Source organism: Oryctolagus cuniculus, chromosome 6, assembly GCF_964237555.1.
Source record: "Oryctolagus cuniculus chromosome 6, mOryCun1.1, whole genome shotgun sequence".
Lineage (NCBI taxonomy): Eukaryota > Metazoa > Chordata > Mammalia > Lagomorpha > Leporidae > Oryctolagus > Oryctolagus cuniculus.
Genome location: NC_091437.1, coordinates 24,133,856 through 24,150,431, shown reverse-complemented (window position 1 = coordinate 24,150,431; position 16,576 = coordinate 24,133,856). Strand labels below are relative to the sequence as shown.

At 38.6% G+C, this 16,576-nt stretch overlaps 1 protein-coding gene across 6 annotated transcripts in view; it reads right to left on the bottom strand.

Annotated features, from left to right (window-relative positions):
* Nucleotides 1-16,576, bottom strand: part of SMAD5 (SMAD family member 5) — a 59,790-nt gene that overhangs the window by 12,381 nt on the left and 30,833 nt on the right. For all 6 annotated transcript variants that reach the window (XM_051843411.2, XM_008255047.4, XM_051843413.2 and 3 more), the window contains 3 exons: nucleotides 15,383-15,951; nucleotides 8,516-8,767; nucleotides 6,729-6,848 (listed from right to left, as the gene is read on the bottom strand). In XM_051843411.2, coding sequence (XP_051699371.1) covers nucleotides 6,729-6,848; nucleotides 8,516-8,767; nucleotides 15,383-15,785 — 775 coding nt within the window. In that variant the 5' untranslated portion in view covers nucleotides 15,786-15,951. The remainder of the gene's footprint in view (nucleotides 1-6,728; nucleotides 6,849-8,515; nucleotides 8,768-15,382; nucleotides 15,952-16,576) is intronic.

Here is a 16,576-nt window from a genome sequence, read left to right as displayed (position 1 = left end):
GCAGGAAGTTCAAGATCACAGTGGCAGCAAATTCAGGCCAGGCTATGCATGATGCTCTCATATACTTTTTTTTCATTTTCAATTATCCTTATATACGGAAGATCAACTTAGTATATACTAAGTAAAGATTTCAACAGTTTGCACCCACAAAGATACACAAAGTATAAAGTACTGTTTGAGTACTAGTTTTACCATTAATTTGCATAGTACAACACATTAAGGACAGAGATCCTACATGGGGAGTAAGTACACAGGGACTCTTGTTGTTGTTTTAACAATTGACACTCTTATTTATGACATCAGTAATCACCCGAGGCTCTTGTCATGAGCTGCCAAGACTATGGAAGCCTCTTGAGTTCAAATTCTGACCTTATTTAGACAAGGCCATAATCAAAGTGGAAGTTCTCTCCTCCCTTCTAAGAAAGGTACCTCCTTCTTTGATGCCCTATTCTTTCCGCTGGGATATCACTCACAGAGATCCTTCATTTAGGTGTTTGTGTTTTTTTGTTTGTTTGTTTGTTTTGCCACAGTGTATTGGCTTTCCATGCCTGAGAAACTCTCATGGGCTTTTTAGCCAGATCCGAATGCCTTAAGAGCTGATTCTGAGGCCCAAGTGCTATTTAGGACATCTGCCATTCTATGAGTCTGCTGTGTATCCCACTACCCATATTGGATCGTTCTCTCTTTTTAATTCTATCAGTTATTATTAGCAGACACTAGTCTTGTTTATGTGATTCCTCTGACACTTAAACCTATCTTTATGATCAATTATGAACTTAAACTGATCACTTTGACTAGTGAGATGACATTGGTACATGCCACCTTGATGGGATTGATTTGGAATCCCCTGGCACTTTTCTAGCTCTATCATTAGGGGTAAGTCCGAGTGAGCTGCTCCACTTCTGATCCAGCTCTCTGCTATGGCCTGGGAAAGCATTAGAAGATGGCCCAAGTGCTTAGTCCCCTGCACCCATGTGGGAGATCTGGAAGAAGCTCTTGGCTCCTGGCTTTGGCTTGCATAGCTGCGGCCAACTGAAGAGTGAACCAGCGATGGAAGACACCCCCAACCCCTGACCCCCTGCCCCCTGCTGCTCCTTCTCTGTGTAACTCTTTCAAGTAAAATAAATAAGTCTTTAAAAAAATATTTAAAACTGGGAGCTACTGTTGTGGCACAGTGGATAAAGCCAGCAGCTGTAATGCCAGAAACCCATATGCAGATTACTTCCTGTTCCAGCCGCTCTACTTCTGATCTAGCTCCCTGCTAATGGCCCCGGAAAAGCAGCTGAAGAATGCCCAAGTGCTCAGAGCCCTGCACTTAAGTGGGAGACCCAGATGAAGCTGTTGGCTCCTGATTTCAGCTTGACTCAGCCCCAGTCATCCTGGCCATCTGTGGAGTGAACCAGTAGATGGAAGATTGATCAGCTGATTCTCTCGCGCTCTCTCTCGCCCTCCTTCCTTCTCTCTCTCTCTGGCTCTGACTTCCAAATAAATAAATAAATAAATTTTGAAAAATACCTGGAACTGAATAAAAATAAAATATGTCTTATTTTAAGGAACACAGCAACCAAAGCTGTGGTTGTAAGAAAACTATTTTGAATAGTAGAATCAGGGGCTGTTGTTGTGTCACAGTAGTTTAAGCCACCACCTGCAATGCCAGCATCCCATATGAGTGCCAGTTCGAGTCCTGGCTGCTCAAATGCTTGGGCCCCTACAACCACGTGGGAGACCTGGATGATGCTCCTGGCTCCTAGCTTCAACCCTGACCAGCTCTGGTCATTGTGGCCATTCAAGAAGTAAACAACAGATGGACGATCTCTTTCTTTCTCTGTCTCTCTCCCCTTCTCTGCCTTCTCTAACTCTGCCTTTCAAATCAATAAAATAAATTAAAAAAAAAAAAATCAGTAACCCAAGATTCTACCTTAAGAAAGTATACAAGGGCTGGCGCTGTGGTATAGCAGGTAAAGGCACCGCCTGAAGTGCCAGGATCCCATAGGGGAGCTAGTTTGGGTCCCGGCTGCTCCACTTCCAATCTAGCTCTCTGCTATGGCCTGGGAAAGCAACAGAAGACGGCCCAAGTCCTTGGTCCCCTGCACCCGCCTGGGAGACCCGGAAGAAGCTCCTGGCTCCTGATCAGCGCAACTCTAGCAGTTGCCACCAATTGAGGAGTGAACCAGCAGATGGAAGACCTCTCTCTCTCTCTCTCTGCCTCTTCTCTCTCTTGTAACTCTGACTTTCAAATAAATAAATAAATCTTAAAAAAAAAAAAACTAAAAAACAAAGTATACAAAGAACAAACTAAACGTAAAGCAGGCAGAATTTTTTAAACAAAAAGATAAGAGTAGAAATCATTAAAAGAGAAGGTGGAGAAGGGATCACTGAAAACTAAAAGCTGGTTTATTGAAAAAAAAAATCATCAAAATTGACATACCCTTAGCTAAACCAACCAAAAAAAAAAAAAAAAAAAAAGACACAAACTACCAAAATCAGAAATGAAGACATCACTACCAACTCTACATATATTAAAATAATTAATAAAGGAATATTATGAGAAACCATATGCCAACATTAGACAATATCAATGTAATGGACAAACTCTTAAAGACACAAAGTGCCAAAACTGATTCAAGAAAAATGTAGAAAATCTGAATAGTCATGTAACAATTAACTGTATCAGTAAATAAACATCATTCTTCCAAGTCCAAGTCTTTGTGAAAGCTTCACCAATAAAACCTAGCAACTACTGAATGAAGAAGTAACACCACTATTTCACTCTTCCAGAAATAGGATGGAACACTTCTCAACTCACTCCATGAAGCTATTACTGCCATGATATTCGTACCAAACAAAGAGATCACAAGAAAGCTACAAAACAAAATCCTCCATGAATAAGCAAACTAAAACATTCAATAAAATATTAGTAAACCTAATGCAGCAGTATATAAAAAGGATTATATAAGGAGCAAGTAGGATTTATCCCAGAATTACAAAACTAATTTAACATCAGAAAATTAATGTAATATACTGTTATTACCAAATATAAATAATTTTAAAACCACATGATTTGATAAAAAAAAAAAAACTGACAAAATTCAACACCCATTCACCATAACAATTTACCACAAACTAGGAATAAAAGTTGTTTACTAGCTAGATCTTCTTGAACAACGAGAAACAGAAGTAGTAAGAGCAGACATCCTTGTCTTATTCCTAATAATAAGGGGAAAGCAATACATTATGAGAGCTGTCAGTTTTTCAAAGATACCCTTTGGCAAAGGTAAAGAAAGAGAGAAGTTATAGGCATCCTGACTGAAAATGAACAAATAGAGCTGTTTTGATTCATACACGACATTTACAAGCCCTGAGAATGTAGTAAACTCTAAGAATCCACATACACCACCAGAAACACCTACCATACTATCTCTAAGAAATGAGCTCAGCAAGGTCATGGGTAGTAAAGATTAACATTCAAAAATCAACTGAATTCCTATAACCAATAAAGAAGAATTCAAAAATAAATTAAAAAGGAATTCTATTAATTCAGGAACAGGTTTAAAGAGAAGTGGAAATGCAAGACATACATAATGAGAACTGAGAAGATAAAAATAGAGATACTTCATATCTATATCAAAGAAGATTCTATGTTAAGATGACAAAGCTTCCCTAATTGACATAGAGATTCAATGTGATCTCTCCTAAAGTCCAAGGAATTTGTATGGGCCGAAACTGACAAATTAATACCAAAATTATATGTAAGTACAAAGAACACAGAAGAGCCAAAAATTTTTTTTTAAAATCACAACAAAACTAGAGGACTAACACTTCTCACTTTAAAACTTACTAAAATTGAGGAAATTATTTGCAAATCATGTGTCTGGTAAGGATTAATATCCACAATATGTTTTAAAACTCCTATCACTCAGTAACAAAAAACCCAATTCAAAAGTGAACAAGTATTTGAACAGACATTTCTCCAAAGAAGACATGCACATGAGAAGATGCTCAACAGCACAAGTCATTAGAGAAATGCAAATCAAAGAGATACCACTTCACACTCATTAGGATGGCTACTACCCCCTCAAAAAGCAAAATAACAAGCACTGGCAAGGATGTGGAAAACTAGAACCCTAGTACAGCATAGGTGGGAACATAACATATTACAGCTGCATGGAGAACAGTATGCCTGGTTCTCAAAAAATTAAAAATATAATTACCATATAATACAGCAGTTTCACTTCCGGGTATACACTCATAAGAACTGAAAGCAGGGTCTTAAAGAGGTTCTTGGTACACTGATGTTCATAGCAGCATTATTCACAATAACCAAAAAGTGGAAATAAGCCAACCATTCATCAATGGATGACCAGAAAAACAAATCTGGTATATACGTATACTGATTATTATTCAGCTTCAAAAAGGAATGAAATTCTGACATATGATAAAATATGGATGAACCCTAAGAATATTAATGCTACGTGAAATAAGCAAGTCACAAAGAAACAAATACTATACAATTACACTCATGAGACACTTAAGGATAGTCAAAATCACAGAGACAGAAAATAGAATGGAGGCTGCCAGGGTTGGGGAAGGGGGAAAGGGAGAATGGGTATACAGATTCAGTTTTACAAGGTGAAGAATTATGAAGGTGGATGAGTGGTATTGGTCACACATTACAAATGTACATAATGCTACTGAACTCTACATTTAAAAATAGTTAAGGTTCACAGATCTGTAGTCTAGTGGTTGGGGATACTCTCATCCCTAATTCGAGTGTTTGGGTTCAATTCTGGGCTCAGGCTCCTATCAGGAACAGTGATGGCTCAAGAGATTCGGGTCCTGCCACCTCTGTGAGACTTGGACTGAGCTTCAGCCCTGACAACCAATGTGGGCACTGGGGCACAAACCACGAGACAGGAGCTCTGTGTCTATCTTTCTGCCTCTCTCTCTCTCTCTGCCTCTCAAGTAAATACATTATAAAAGTAAAAAAATCTGCTAAGATGACAATGTTATGTGTATTTTACAACAGAAAAAAAAGGGAGGAAAATATCCTTTCTATAAAGCTTTAATGGTCAAGGCCATCAGAATTCTGATATAAATCCTTACATTTATAATAAATTCATTTCTGATCAAGATTTACATTCAATGGAGAAACAGTATCTTTTCCATCAAATGATGCTAGAACCAACTGGATTTCTTCACACTCACAAATTACTTTAAAGATCTGTTATAAACCACACACAAACATAGTTTGAAATTAATCACAGACCTAAATTTAAGGGTTAAAACTAGAACACTGAGAAGACCACATAAGAAAATATGTTCATGACCCTTGGGATAGAAAAAACATCTGATATGCAACATCAGAGCATTATCATCAATATACTGGACTTCATCAAAATTGAAAGCTATTACACTTCAAAAGACACCAGTAAAAGATGAAAAGAAGTCTACAAACTCAAAGAAATGTTTACAACATATCTGATAAAGAAGTCATAGTCAGAGTATATAAAAAATCTTATAATAAATTCAGTAAGGAAACAAACAAGCCAGCGGGCATAAGATTTAAAGTAAACATTTCAAAGAAGTGACATGAATGGCTAATAAATTTATTTTTCACATACTCAACATCATTAGGGATATGCAAATTAAAACTAATAATGAGAGTCTGGCACTGTGGCGAAGCAGGTTAAAGCCCCAGCCTGAGGCACTGGCATCCATATGGGTGCTGGTTCGAGTCCTGGCTGCTTCACTTCTAATTCGGCTCCCTGCTAATGTGCCTGGAAAAGCAGCAGAGGATGGCCCAAGTCCTTGGGCCTCTGCACCCGGCGGGGTGGGGGTGGGGGGGGGACACATAAAAAGCTCCTGGCTCCTGGCCTCGGATCAGCTCAGCTCTGGCCCTTGAAGCCATTTGGGGAGTGAACCAGCAGATAGAAGAAGACTTTCTCTGTCTCTCTCTCTCTCTCTCTGTAACTCTTTCATTTTAAATAAAACAAATTAATAAAAAAAAAACTACAATGAACACTTCACACATAGATACAATGTCTATCATCAAAAAGGCAGACAAGAAAAACAAATGTTAAGGAGACGTCAGAAACCCTTAAACAAGGGTAATGAGAAAATAAATTGTGCTGCCACTGTGGAGAACTTTGGTGGCTTTTCTTAAATAGTTAAGTTTATCTTATGACTCAGCAACTCCAGCACTAGCAGCCTGAGAGACAAATATAAAAACAATGCCCATACAAAGATCTGTATGCAAATATTCATAAAAGAATTGCTTGTACTAAAAAAAATCTGGGAATAATTCAAAAGGATAAACATAAGATGGCAGCAAAAAGGTTAGCAATAAAAAAGAACAAACTATTGATATACTCTATCATGAACTAACCTTGAAAACTTTATCCGTGTTATCTGATTCTATTGACACGAAATGTTCAGAGAAGGTAAATTTGTACATACAGATACCAGATTAGAGTGTGCACGGACCTGGGGATGGGATAGGGATACACATACAGATGCACAAGGATCTTTTAAAGGGTTATAGAAATGTTTTGAAAGTATATTGTGCAAAATTGTACACATTTATCAAAATCACTGAACCATACACTTAAAATGGATCAGTTTTATAGTATATAAACTATACTTCAATCAAGTGATTTTTAAAATGTGGCCAAGAAGTTTAAATACTAAAACAGCAGCAACAAGATACAGATGGTAAGTACTTCTCTTACCTCTGCTGGATATACTGGGCATAACCTGAGGAATCATATTATTGCTTGTATCCATCGGCTGTGAATTATCTTGACCCATCTGATCATCAGGGGGCATATAAGCAGGAGGAGGTGTATCAGCTTAGAGGAAGAAAATGAGAGAGGTTAAAGTCCCAAAATAACAGTTAAACTCTTAAACCCACACAAGTTATCACACTGAAAGCACTTAAAAATTCCTAAGGTTACCAGCAGGGTCTTTACTGAAAATTACACATAAAAAAATTCAGGACACTATCCTATGGCCAACAGAAAGGGGGAAAAACACATTAAATAGCTGCTGAAAACATAATAAGCTCACATCTACTAAGCCTAGATCCCCGATAAATCAGGATACTAAGTTCAGTGCTAAAATTCACTAAAATGAAAAAATTTCAAGGTCAAGAATTTTCCCGTTATTTACTTACAATAATGTTCAGAGAAACTATAGCTGCTGAAAAAATCTATTGGAAAAATAGGTTATTCTGTTTGAGGTTATGTGTAAACTACAAACACATCTAAATTATCAAATCATCACATAGTGTATATTGTTATTTAAAAGAATATAAAATTGTGACCCTTCCAATTTTGCCATCAACACCAACAGCAATTCTACGATTCTTTTGCAATGTACAGAAACAGCTGTTGTATGTCATGAGATGATAATTTGATGAAGAAATTTAATGTTAACCAGAAAATCTCTTGAATTCCAACACTTGTGGTTGAAAAGTCTTTGCAAAATAAGTTTTAAAAAAAAGGGGGGTGGCGATGCTTTGGTGCAGTGGGTTAATACCCTGGCCTGAAGCGCCGACATCCCATATGGGCGCCAGTTCAATTCCTGGCTACTCCACTTCTGACCCAGCTCTCTGCTGTGGCCTGGGAGAGCAGTGGAAGATGGCCTGGGTCCTTGGGCCCCTGCACCTGTGTCAGAGATCCAGAAGAAGCTCCTGGCTCCTGGCTTCAGACTAGCGCAGCTCCGGCCACTGCGGCCAACCGGGGAGTGAACCATCAGATGTAGGACCCCCCCCCCCCTCTCTCTGCCTTTCCTCTCTCTGTGTAGCTCCGATTTTCAAATAGATAAATGTAAATTTAAAAAAAAAAAAAATCTTTACAAAAGCCATGGTTATATTTCTTTGTCTCGGTAACTATAAATAATGAATATAATTTGTCTTTTACCTCAAGGTTTGTATAAAACACATTTGAGAGAGAGCTATAATCAGCACTGAATCTAATAGAATGTATGACCATTTGGGTTTTTAATTAATTAATTTAGTTTTCAAAGTGAACAAATTTCATATATCTCATACATGAAACTCCCTGAACATTTCTTTGAGTAAATTTCTAATAGAAAGTTAAACAGCTGGTATTTGATGCCCCTTAAAAAATATACACACTAAAAACAAAACCAAAAAAAAAAAAAACCTTCATCAAATGATATTTCACCACAGGAGATACAAGAATCTTACATGACTGACAATTTATTGACAGAGTAACAAAATGATGTCTGTATGTGGCACGCATTAGCAAATTTAAAAACTTTGTCAGTTATAGAAAAGACTACTAATTGTCCTTTGTATTAAAAATTACATGAAAAAACTTTACAGGAAACACTGAACCTCCTTATTTTAAATATAAGGTATACAACAAGAAAGAATATCCACACTCTTCTGAAAATCAATTATCTAAGAAAAGGCTCAGGAATAGCTAGCTCTTCACATATAACATCTGCCCAAAGAGCCCACAGGGAGAATAAAAATAAAATGAAGTCTTACCTGGGAGCTGAAAGGGACTTCCCGGTCCAGAACTTGCCGGGGAATTGGGATACGTGCTGCTAGCAGGGGAAGGCGGATAGGGGCTGTTTGGAGATAAGGGGAAAGGAGTGTTGTTGGGCTGGTGGAAAGAATCTGGAAACGTGGCATTCTGCGGCATGTGTGGTTCGTTATGGCTCAAGTTCCGAAACTGAACCAGAAGGCTGTGTTGTGGATTGAATTCATTATGACGAGGCACTAATACTGGAGGTAAGACTGAAAGACAAAAATCAAAGAATTTTCTGTCAGAAACATCCCTATCCACATGACAGAGTCGATAAAGGAATTACATACAATTGCAAACCTATTAAAACAACTTACTTTTAGGAAGGGCTGTTTTGTAGAACCCTGAATCCATCTTTACCTAATACTACATCAAAAACTCTGAAAGCATTTAGTCTGTTAAGGCACCCTAAAAGACATAAAATGCAACAAAGACAGCATTCCTGTTCTACAGGATTTAAGGCAGATTTTAAAGCAATCATAATACAGAAAATGTAATGCAATAGGAATTCAAAAGGGGTGAGCACTCCCAGCTAGTATGGAATCCACCAAAATCCTGTGGGAAAGACAACATCTGATTGGGCCTTAAAGAATCAGGAGGGGGTCAGCACTATGGCACAGAGGGTTAAGCCACCATCTGACTCCAGCATCTCATCTGAGCACTGATTAGTCCAAGCTGCTCCTCTTCTGATCCAGCTCCCTACTAATGGGCCTGTGAATACAGCGGACTATGACTGCTGCCACCCACTTGAGAGAACTCAGATGGATGAAAGAGATCTCTCTGTGTCTCCCCACCCACTGCGTCTCTCTAACTCTGCCTTTCAAATAAACTTTTAAAATTTTTTTTAAAAAAAGAATCTGGAGAATTTCATGTAGGGGTGCTAATAGGGAGAGGTAGAGGAGAAAGGTGATTAATTTGTTAATGGTTAACTAGTCTAGGAACTGATCTGGGAGGTAACACTACAGTGAAGTTGAGGTGGGTTACTAGAAACCTCCAGGTTTCTAATTGTGAACACTTTCATCTTTCTTAGTGTGAGAGATATCTTCACATTTTATATCCATCAGAAAGATTTTCTCCTAAACAATTCTCCACAAACAGTAACATTCTTTCCATACATACCTTCCATTTAAAATCACCCTTCTAAATATGATCATAATGAAAACATACTCAAGTATTTAGACATTTTAACAGATTTTTTTAAAAACAGTAAATGTTAATGTAATTAAAATGTTCGGTTTCCTGAAACATCAAATCATCAATCACATGCAAATATTTGATTACCTTTCCCTACAGGAAATGAAAACAAACCTTCGAACTCTTCAAATAAAAACAAACTTTCTTCAAACTCTTACTGTACCAATTCATCTCTTTGTACAACCTTTCTCTGTTTGTCAATATAACTTCATTTTGGAGAATCTCACTTTGATTCTGACATCATTCAGCACCAACAAAATCAGCTTGTTTTTAGTTACCAAGTTCATACTTCTCTTGCAGAGGCTATGCAAGTCAGTGTTTACAGTTTCTTTTCGTGTAAGTCAATTAGTGTTGTAAATGCATGGTTAACATTTGGACTGCAACTGTTTTGTTCTACTGTGTTAACAACTGCTGTTCCTCTTACAGAATGATGGGGCAGCTGCTAGTGAAGAGCAGGGCATTAGATGGCAAAAATTTCTATGTTTAGCTGGGGAGTAATCTGAAAGACTTAGTGAAATAACTACTTAGGAATTCAGAGCAGTAATGATTTACTTTGAGGCATAACTACAATCACTGGCTTCTCTCTTGCTTCTATGGTATCTATGCACAAGATTTTTAAAAATTATCTTCAGACAAAATAATCTATGAATAATTACAAAAATGACAGACAAGATTATAACAAAATTAAAAAGCAATCATAACAAAGACAGCAATTTAGTCCCCTCCAATACTGTTACCATAAACAAAGCTAAACTGAGAAGTTCCTTTTAACATTTACTTCACTTATAGCTAAATTATATGCTTATGTGGCTATTACTGATTTGTCAAGACAAAATTTATAAACAAATTAAGTCAGCTTTCTTGTATTACTTGATCTCTTTCTTCACAGAAGAGTTACATATGGGGCTGGCACTGTGGTGTAGAGGGTTAAAGCCCTGGCCTGAAGCACCAACATCCCACATGAGCGCTGGTTCTAGTCCCAGCTGTTCCTCTTCCGATCCAGCTCTCTGCTATGGCCTGGGATAGCAGTAGAAGATGGCCCAAGTCTTTGGGCCCCTGCACCGGTGTGGGAGACACAGAAGAAGCTTCTGGTTCCTGGCTTTGGATTGGCGCAGCTCCTGGCTGTTGCAGCCATCTGGGGAGTGAACCAACAGATGGAAAACCTCTCTCTCTCTCTGCCTCTCCTCTCTCTGTGTAACTCTGACTTTCAAATAAATAAAATAATAATAATAATAAAACAAAAGTGCTACATAAACATTTCTGGTTAAATCAATATCCAATATTTATATATTTGTTATTCATTGTGAGCCAAGTGAACTAGGTTTTTTTAACAGTACTTCCATTGAAGTTATTTCCTTGTTCTTTGAATTTCAAATATGTGCCACTAACATTTCCAGAATCTCAACAGATCTATCAAATGCCTATCAATACTATTTTTCAGATGCCACGGGTCACAAGTAATTTACTGATCGCACATCTTCCCCTAGGTCTTCCATCTTCATGTTCCAACCCAGACTGGTTGCTACTTAACTCTTTCAAACCTTCCTTCCTTTTGGCTGGATGGCATTCTCAGGGCCTCATCCTCAACTGACCTCTTCAAAAAGCTTAAGGAAGATAAAAGTTTTCGATCCCTCGCCTGCATGAAAATAATTTGGTTTTGTCTATTTGGAGGCAGAATTCCTGACAACATTTTCCATCTGAAACTTGAATAGTGCTTCACTTTCTTCTAAAATCCACACTTGCACTGAGAAACCCAATATTCTGATTTCCAACCCTTTGTAATATATCTTTTCTTCTATAATATACTCAAATTCCTCACATGGGTCCTTTACTGAACCTTGTTCTGATTATTTTATCACTGTGCTCTTTCAATTTTCAGTTATGAGAATTGTTCTAGTAGTACTTCTTTAAAAATTTTCTCTCCATCATTTTCCCCTATCTAGAATGTATTATTCTATTACAACTGATAATTCTATTAGAACTGATATTTAGGCCAGCTGTTTTAACCTAAGTTCTTTTTCATGCATTGATTCATCTAAGCCCCTCAACAATGTTATCAGGCTGGCATTATTACTCTAATTTTACAGGTGAGCAATCTAATTCACAAAAAGGTCTTTCTTGAGGTCACACTGGTAGTATGCAGTAAACCCAAGATTCAGGCTCACAAAGTTGGCTCCAGAACCAAGGTTCAACCACTATACAAAACTACCTGTTAAATACTGGATGAGGGGTCTGGGTTGCAGGAGATAGTTGAGGTATGGCCTATGACACAGCAAAGCAGGCTTCCCATACTGGAGCACCAGTTGAGTCTCATTTGCTTGGCTTCTCATTTGCCTCCTTACTAATGTGCTGGGAAAACAGCAAAGACAGCCCAAGTACTTGGATATCTGCCACCCACATGGGAGACCCAGATGGAGTTCCAGGATATTGGCTTCAGTTTGGTTCAGCCTGGCTGCTGTAGCCATTTGGGGAGTTAAACAGTGGATTAAAATGTCTCCTTCTCTCCCTTTCAAATAAATAAAATAAATTATAAAAAAAAATTATAAATAATGAACCACCTAGGCTTTCTTCTATTTTTATTATGTTCATTATCACTCCCCAACTATCTTTCATCTTTTTACCTTTTTCCAAGTCTTTATCAGCTATGTGATCCTATGTGTTACTTCCCTTTTAAGTCCTGGTTTCTGCATCTGTAAACCTGTAAGTACACTTAGAGGGTTAGTAGCATTGTCTAACTCTCTGAAGGAATCACTGCATAGTTATGAAAGGGCTTGCTCCGTAAGTGCTCACTAAATGCTAATTGCTACTACTATTACCACCACCATGACCACCTTATTAATACTATTATATAATGATCTACCCTGTGTCATGGCTGCTTGATCAAGAGAAAAGCAAATTACTCCACTGGGCCTATCAGTCCTTTCCCAGGACAAAAACAAGGTCTCTCAGTCTCTTTCCGATAGCTGAACAAGACACAGAATTTTCAGCATCAATTAGAAGAATCAGAATGAATCATAGCTGACAAAAATGGATTACAAAAAAAGACACTTCTCCCATCTGATCATCAGTCACATCCTGGCTATGGGGGAATATGAGTACATGAAATCCCTAGACTTACAATTGGCAAACATCAAGCCTGGGAGTTTCTCAGACTACCTTTCCTTATTAAATCTTCACATCTTCCTTTCCTCATCCATTCCTTAAGGCTACAAAGCTCCATGGATCCAACAAGATGCTGAGAATCACCTCAATGTCAACTGGCAGATTTCAAGCTCTTAAAATTGAACTTTATCTGACTGCACAATCACTGCTATTTTTTTGTGACTTCCTACAGTCAATGTCTTTTTCAATTTTTTTTACCACATCGAACTTACACTATTCTCTATGTGAAACTCAGTGCGGCAGACAGACTCTGGGGTGACCACCACGATTCTCACTTCCAGCTATTCATGTCCTTGGGTAAACTCCCTCCCTTGAATATCACAGCGACCTGGAAATTGCTTCCAACCAACAGATTATGGCAAAGATAACAAGATAAATGGGATCACATTAAGGACATAATGCCCTTCTTACAAGAGATGCTCTCTTTCTTATTCACACTGAAGAAGCTGACAAGAATGTGACCTACCTAGGAAGATCATATGGTAAACAACCAAATGCTGCCTCCAGCTCACAATCATCTGAAGTACAATGGCCTGCAAGGAACTGAATTCTGTCATCAGAGGGAATTGGAAGCAGATCCTTGCTCTGTTAAGCTTCTGACCAATATCTGGATTACAGCATTGCAAAGGATGCAGTTAAGCTATGGTGAAACTCCTGATCCACAGAAAGTAGGAGCTAATAAATGCATGTCCTGTTCAGCCACCAAGTTGGTTATGTAGCAATGAATAAGTAATGTACCTAGTTAGTATCTCAGCTACTATAGTTTGAATATGTCTCCTGAAGTTTATGTGTTGGAAAACTAAATCCCCAATGGAAGTGCCGGGCAGGACAGGGCTTAACAACAGTTGATCAAGTGATGAGGGCTCAGGAATGGAACAGTGTCATTACCTTGGGAGTGGATTACTTATCTAGAGAGAGATTTAAGTTCAGCCCCCTTTTGATTCCCGGTCCTTTCATCATGTCATGGCACAGCAAGAATGCCCTCACCAGATGTAGCCCCTCAATCTTGAACTACTCAGACTCCAGAACTAGGTCAAATTTGTTTTACCCCATCTGTGGTATATGTTATGGCAGCAAAAAATGGATTAAGACATCAGTTTATACAGTTCATTCATTACCAAAAACATATTTACTGAGCACCATCTACTAAGTGTCAGGAAGCAATACTATTTTATACACAGGAAGGTTCTGTTCATGTCAGTCAATACACAAAATAACTATCTAAAAGTCAATTAGTGACAGGAATATTTAAGCAGGGACTGAATGGATCAATGAAGAGTGGCCATGAAAAGATCCTGGAGGACTGACTGGATCAAGAAAGTGTGCAACAAGGTGCCGGCACTGTCTTGTAGCAAGTTAAGTTCCTGTCTGCAATGTCAGCTTCCCATATGCGCACCACTTCAATTTCCAGCTGCTTTCAACCCAGCTCCCTGCTAACGTGCCTAGGAACGCAATGAAAGACGGCCAAAGTACTTGGGCCCCTGCACCCACATGGGAGACCCCAATGAAGCTCCGGGACCGGCCTTGGCTATTCAAGTCATTTAGGGATTAAACCAGCAGATGGAAGATTCTATCTTTCCCCTCTCTCTGTAACTCTGCCTTTCAAATAAAATAAATCAATCTTAAAAAACTAAAAAGAAAATGTACAACGAAAGATCCTGGAGGGAGAGTGCTAAAGAAAACAGCAAAAAGTAGGGAACAAAGACTAACGAACTATGACAAGAAAGAATGGGAAATAAACATGTCAAAATGTAACACAGAATGTTATAAAATGGTCTGAGGAAGTAGTGCAATAGACCAGGGGTAGATGAATGAAGTCAAAAGCAAAATTCATTGGTAACCATCATTTTACAAGGGACAATTTATACAGTATCATGCCATGCGTGTATGCTGTCAGAAATAATCTGGCTAAGGGGAAAATATAATGCTAGAAAGTGGAATAATTGTGCAAAACAGTTATTTTCTTAATATTTATTTATTTTCATTTTTACTTAAAGGCAGACTGAGTTCTGGTTCTCTGCCCAAAGGTTTGTAATAGTTGGGGCTCAGCCAGGAAAAGGAGCCTAGAACTCAATGTATGTCTTCCATGGAGAATAGCAGGGACTCAATTACTTGAGCCAACACCTACACATCAGCACTAAGCTGAAATTAGGAGAAGAGCTGGGACTCGAACCAAGGCATTCCAATACAGGATACAGACGTTTTCAGCACCATGCCAAACACTCACCCACGGAACACCCAGTTCTTGAACAAACTCTCCAAAACGAAGGCAGAGTACAGATAATGGGTGCTTGGGAATTTTATTGCCTATGTTACAAAAAGCTAAATTGAAAAATCCAATAATGCAATATTAAAATCTTCAAGAAAGAAATACAAGGTGAATATCTTAATTACTAAATACAGTTACATACGAATCAGGAAGAGAAAAGCTCTTGTTTGTTTTTAATACTTCTCAAGGGTGTAAAACCTACCTGGACTCTCCACTCTTTTATAGTGGTATGGGTTGATGCAAACTTCTTTCTGCTTGGATCCAAAAGGAAATTCACAAATATCCAATGGCTTCAGCTCATGATGACTCTGTAGATCAGGCCAGCGCCAAACACGGCAATATATAACGTGGGGTAAGCCTTTTCTGTGAGAAACCTGCAGGCGTCCATCCAAAGATCTGGGAATAGTGACACATTTGCTTGGCTGTCCTGGGCTGCTCAAGGCTTTCTCCAGTTCCTCCATGGCACCCTTTTTCTTTTTTAGCTTTTTTACCAAAGCATCAACTGCCTTTTCTGCCCATTTCTCCTCCTCATCACCTTGTTTCCAGCCCAACAATCGCTTTACCGCTGGACTAGTAAAAGAAAACAAGCTGGCCATTGACGTCATTTGATACAAATCTTCAGAGACCTTCCTGTAATCAAAGTCAGTGGCTATTCAAGAACAGGTCGTGGGTGAAAGTCATACACAGGTCCTAAGCCGAAGCTCCCCTTAAGCGGGGAAGAGTGACATTTCTCTCCACAAGTGCCACATGTTCCTTTCATTGGTTCAAGTCCTGAAAGAGAAAGGGGGAAAGAATCCTAATTTAAATCAAATCAAATTACATATATTAAGTCTATTTCAAAAAATGGTATTTGTCAGTAAGAGCAGAAAAGCACTACAAAGTAACACAAAAAATTAACTCAAGAAGAAATTTTCTCTCAAAGTTCTGTACTTGGAGCCAGTGCGGTGGAACAGCAGGTAAAGCTGCTATATACCATATGGGCTCCAGTTCAAGTCCTGGCTGCTTCACTTCTGACCCAGCTAGCTGCATCTTCCTGGGAAAGCAGCAGAGGATGGTCCAAGTGCTTGGACTACTGCACCCACGTGTGAGACCTGGAAGAAGCTCCTGGCTCCTGGCTTTGGCCTGGACCAGCGCTGGTCATTGTGGCCATTTGGGGAATGAACCAGCAGATAGAAGATAGATCTCTCTGTCTCTATTTCTGACTTATAATAATTAAAGTTCTGTACTGATTTATTAATCACTATCTTCTCTTTAACATAAACAATTCAATGGCAACATCAAACGAAAACCAAAAGCAAAAATAGCCCTGCTTTCCTTTGGTCAGGCCACTAAGCCCTAAAACACTCTCGTAAGGTTTGATTCCGAAGTACCTTCCTACACTGTAAGCCATGCTACA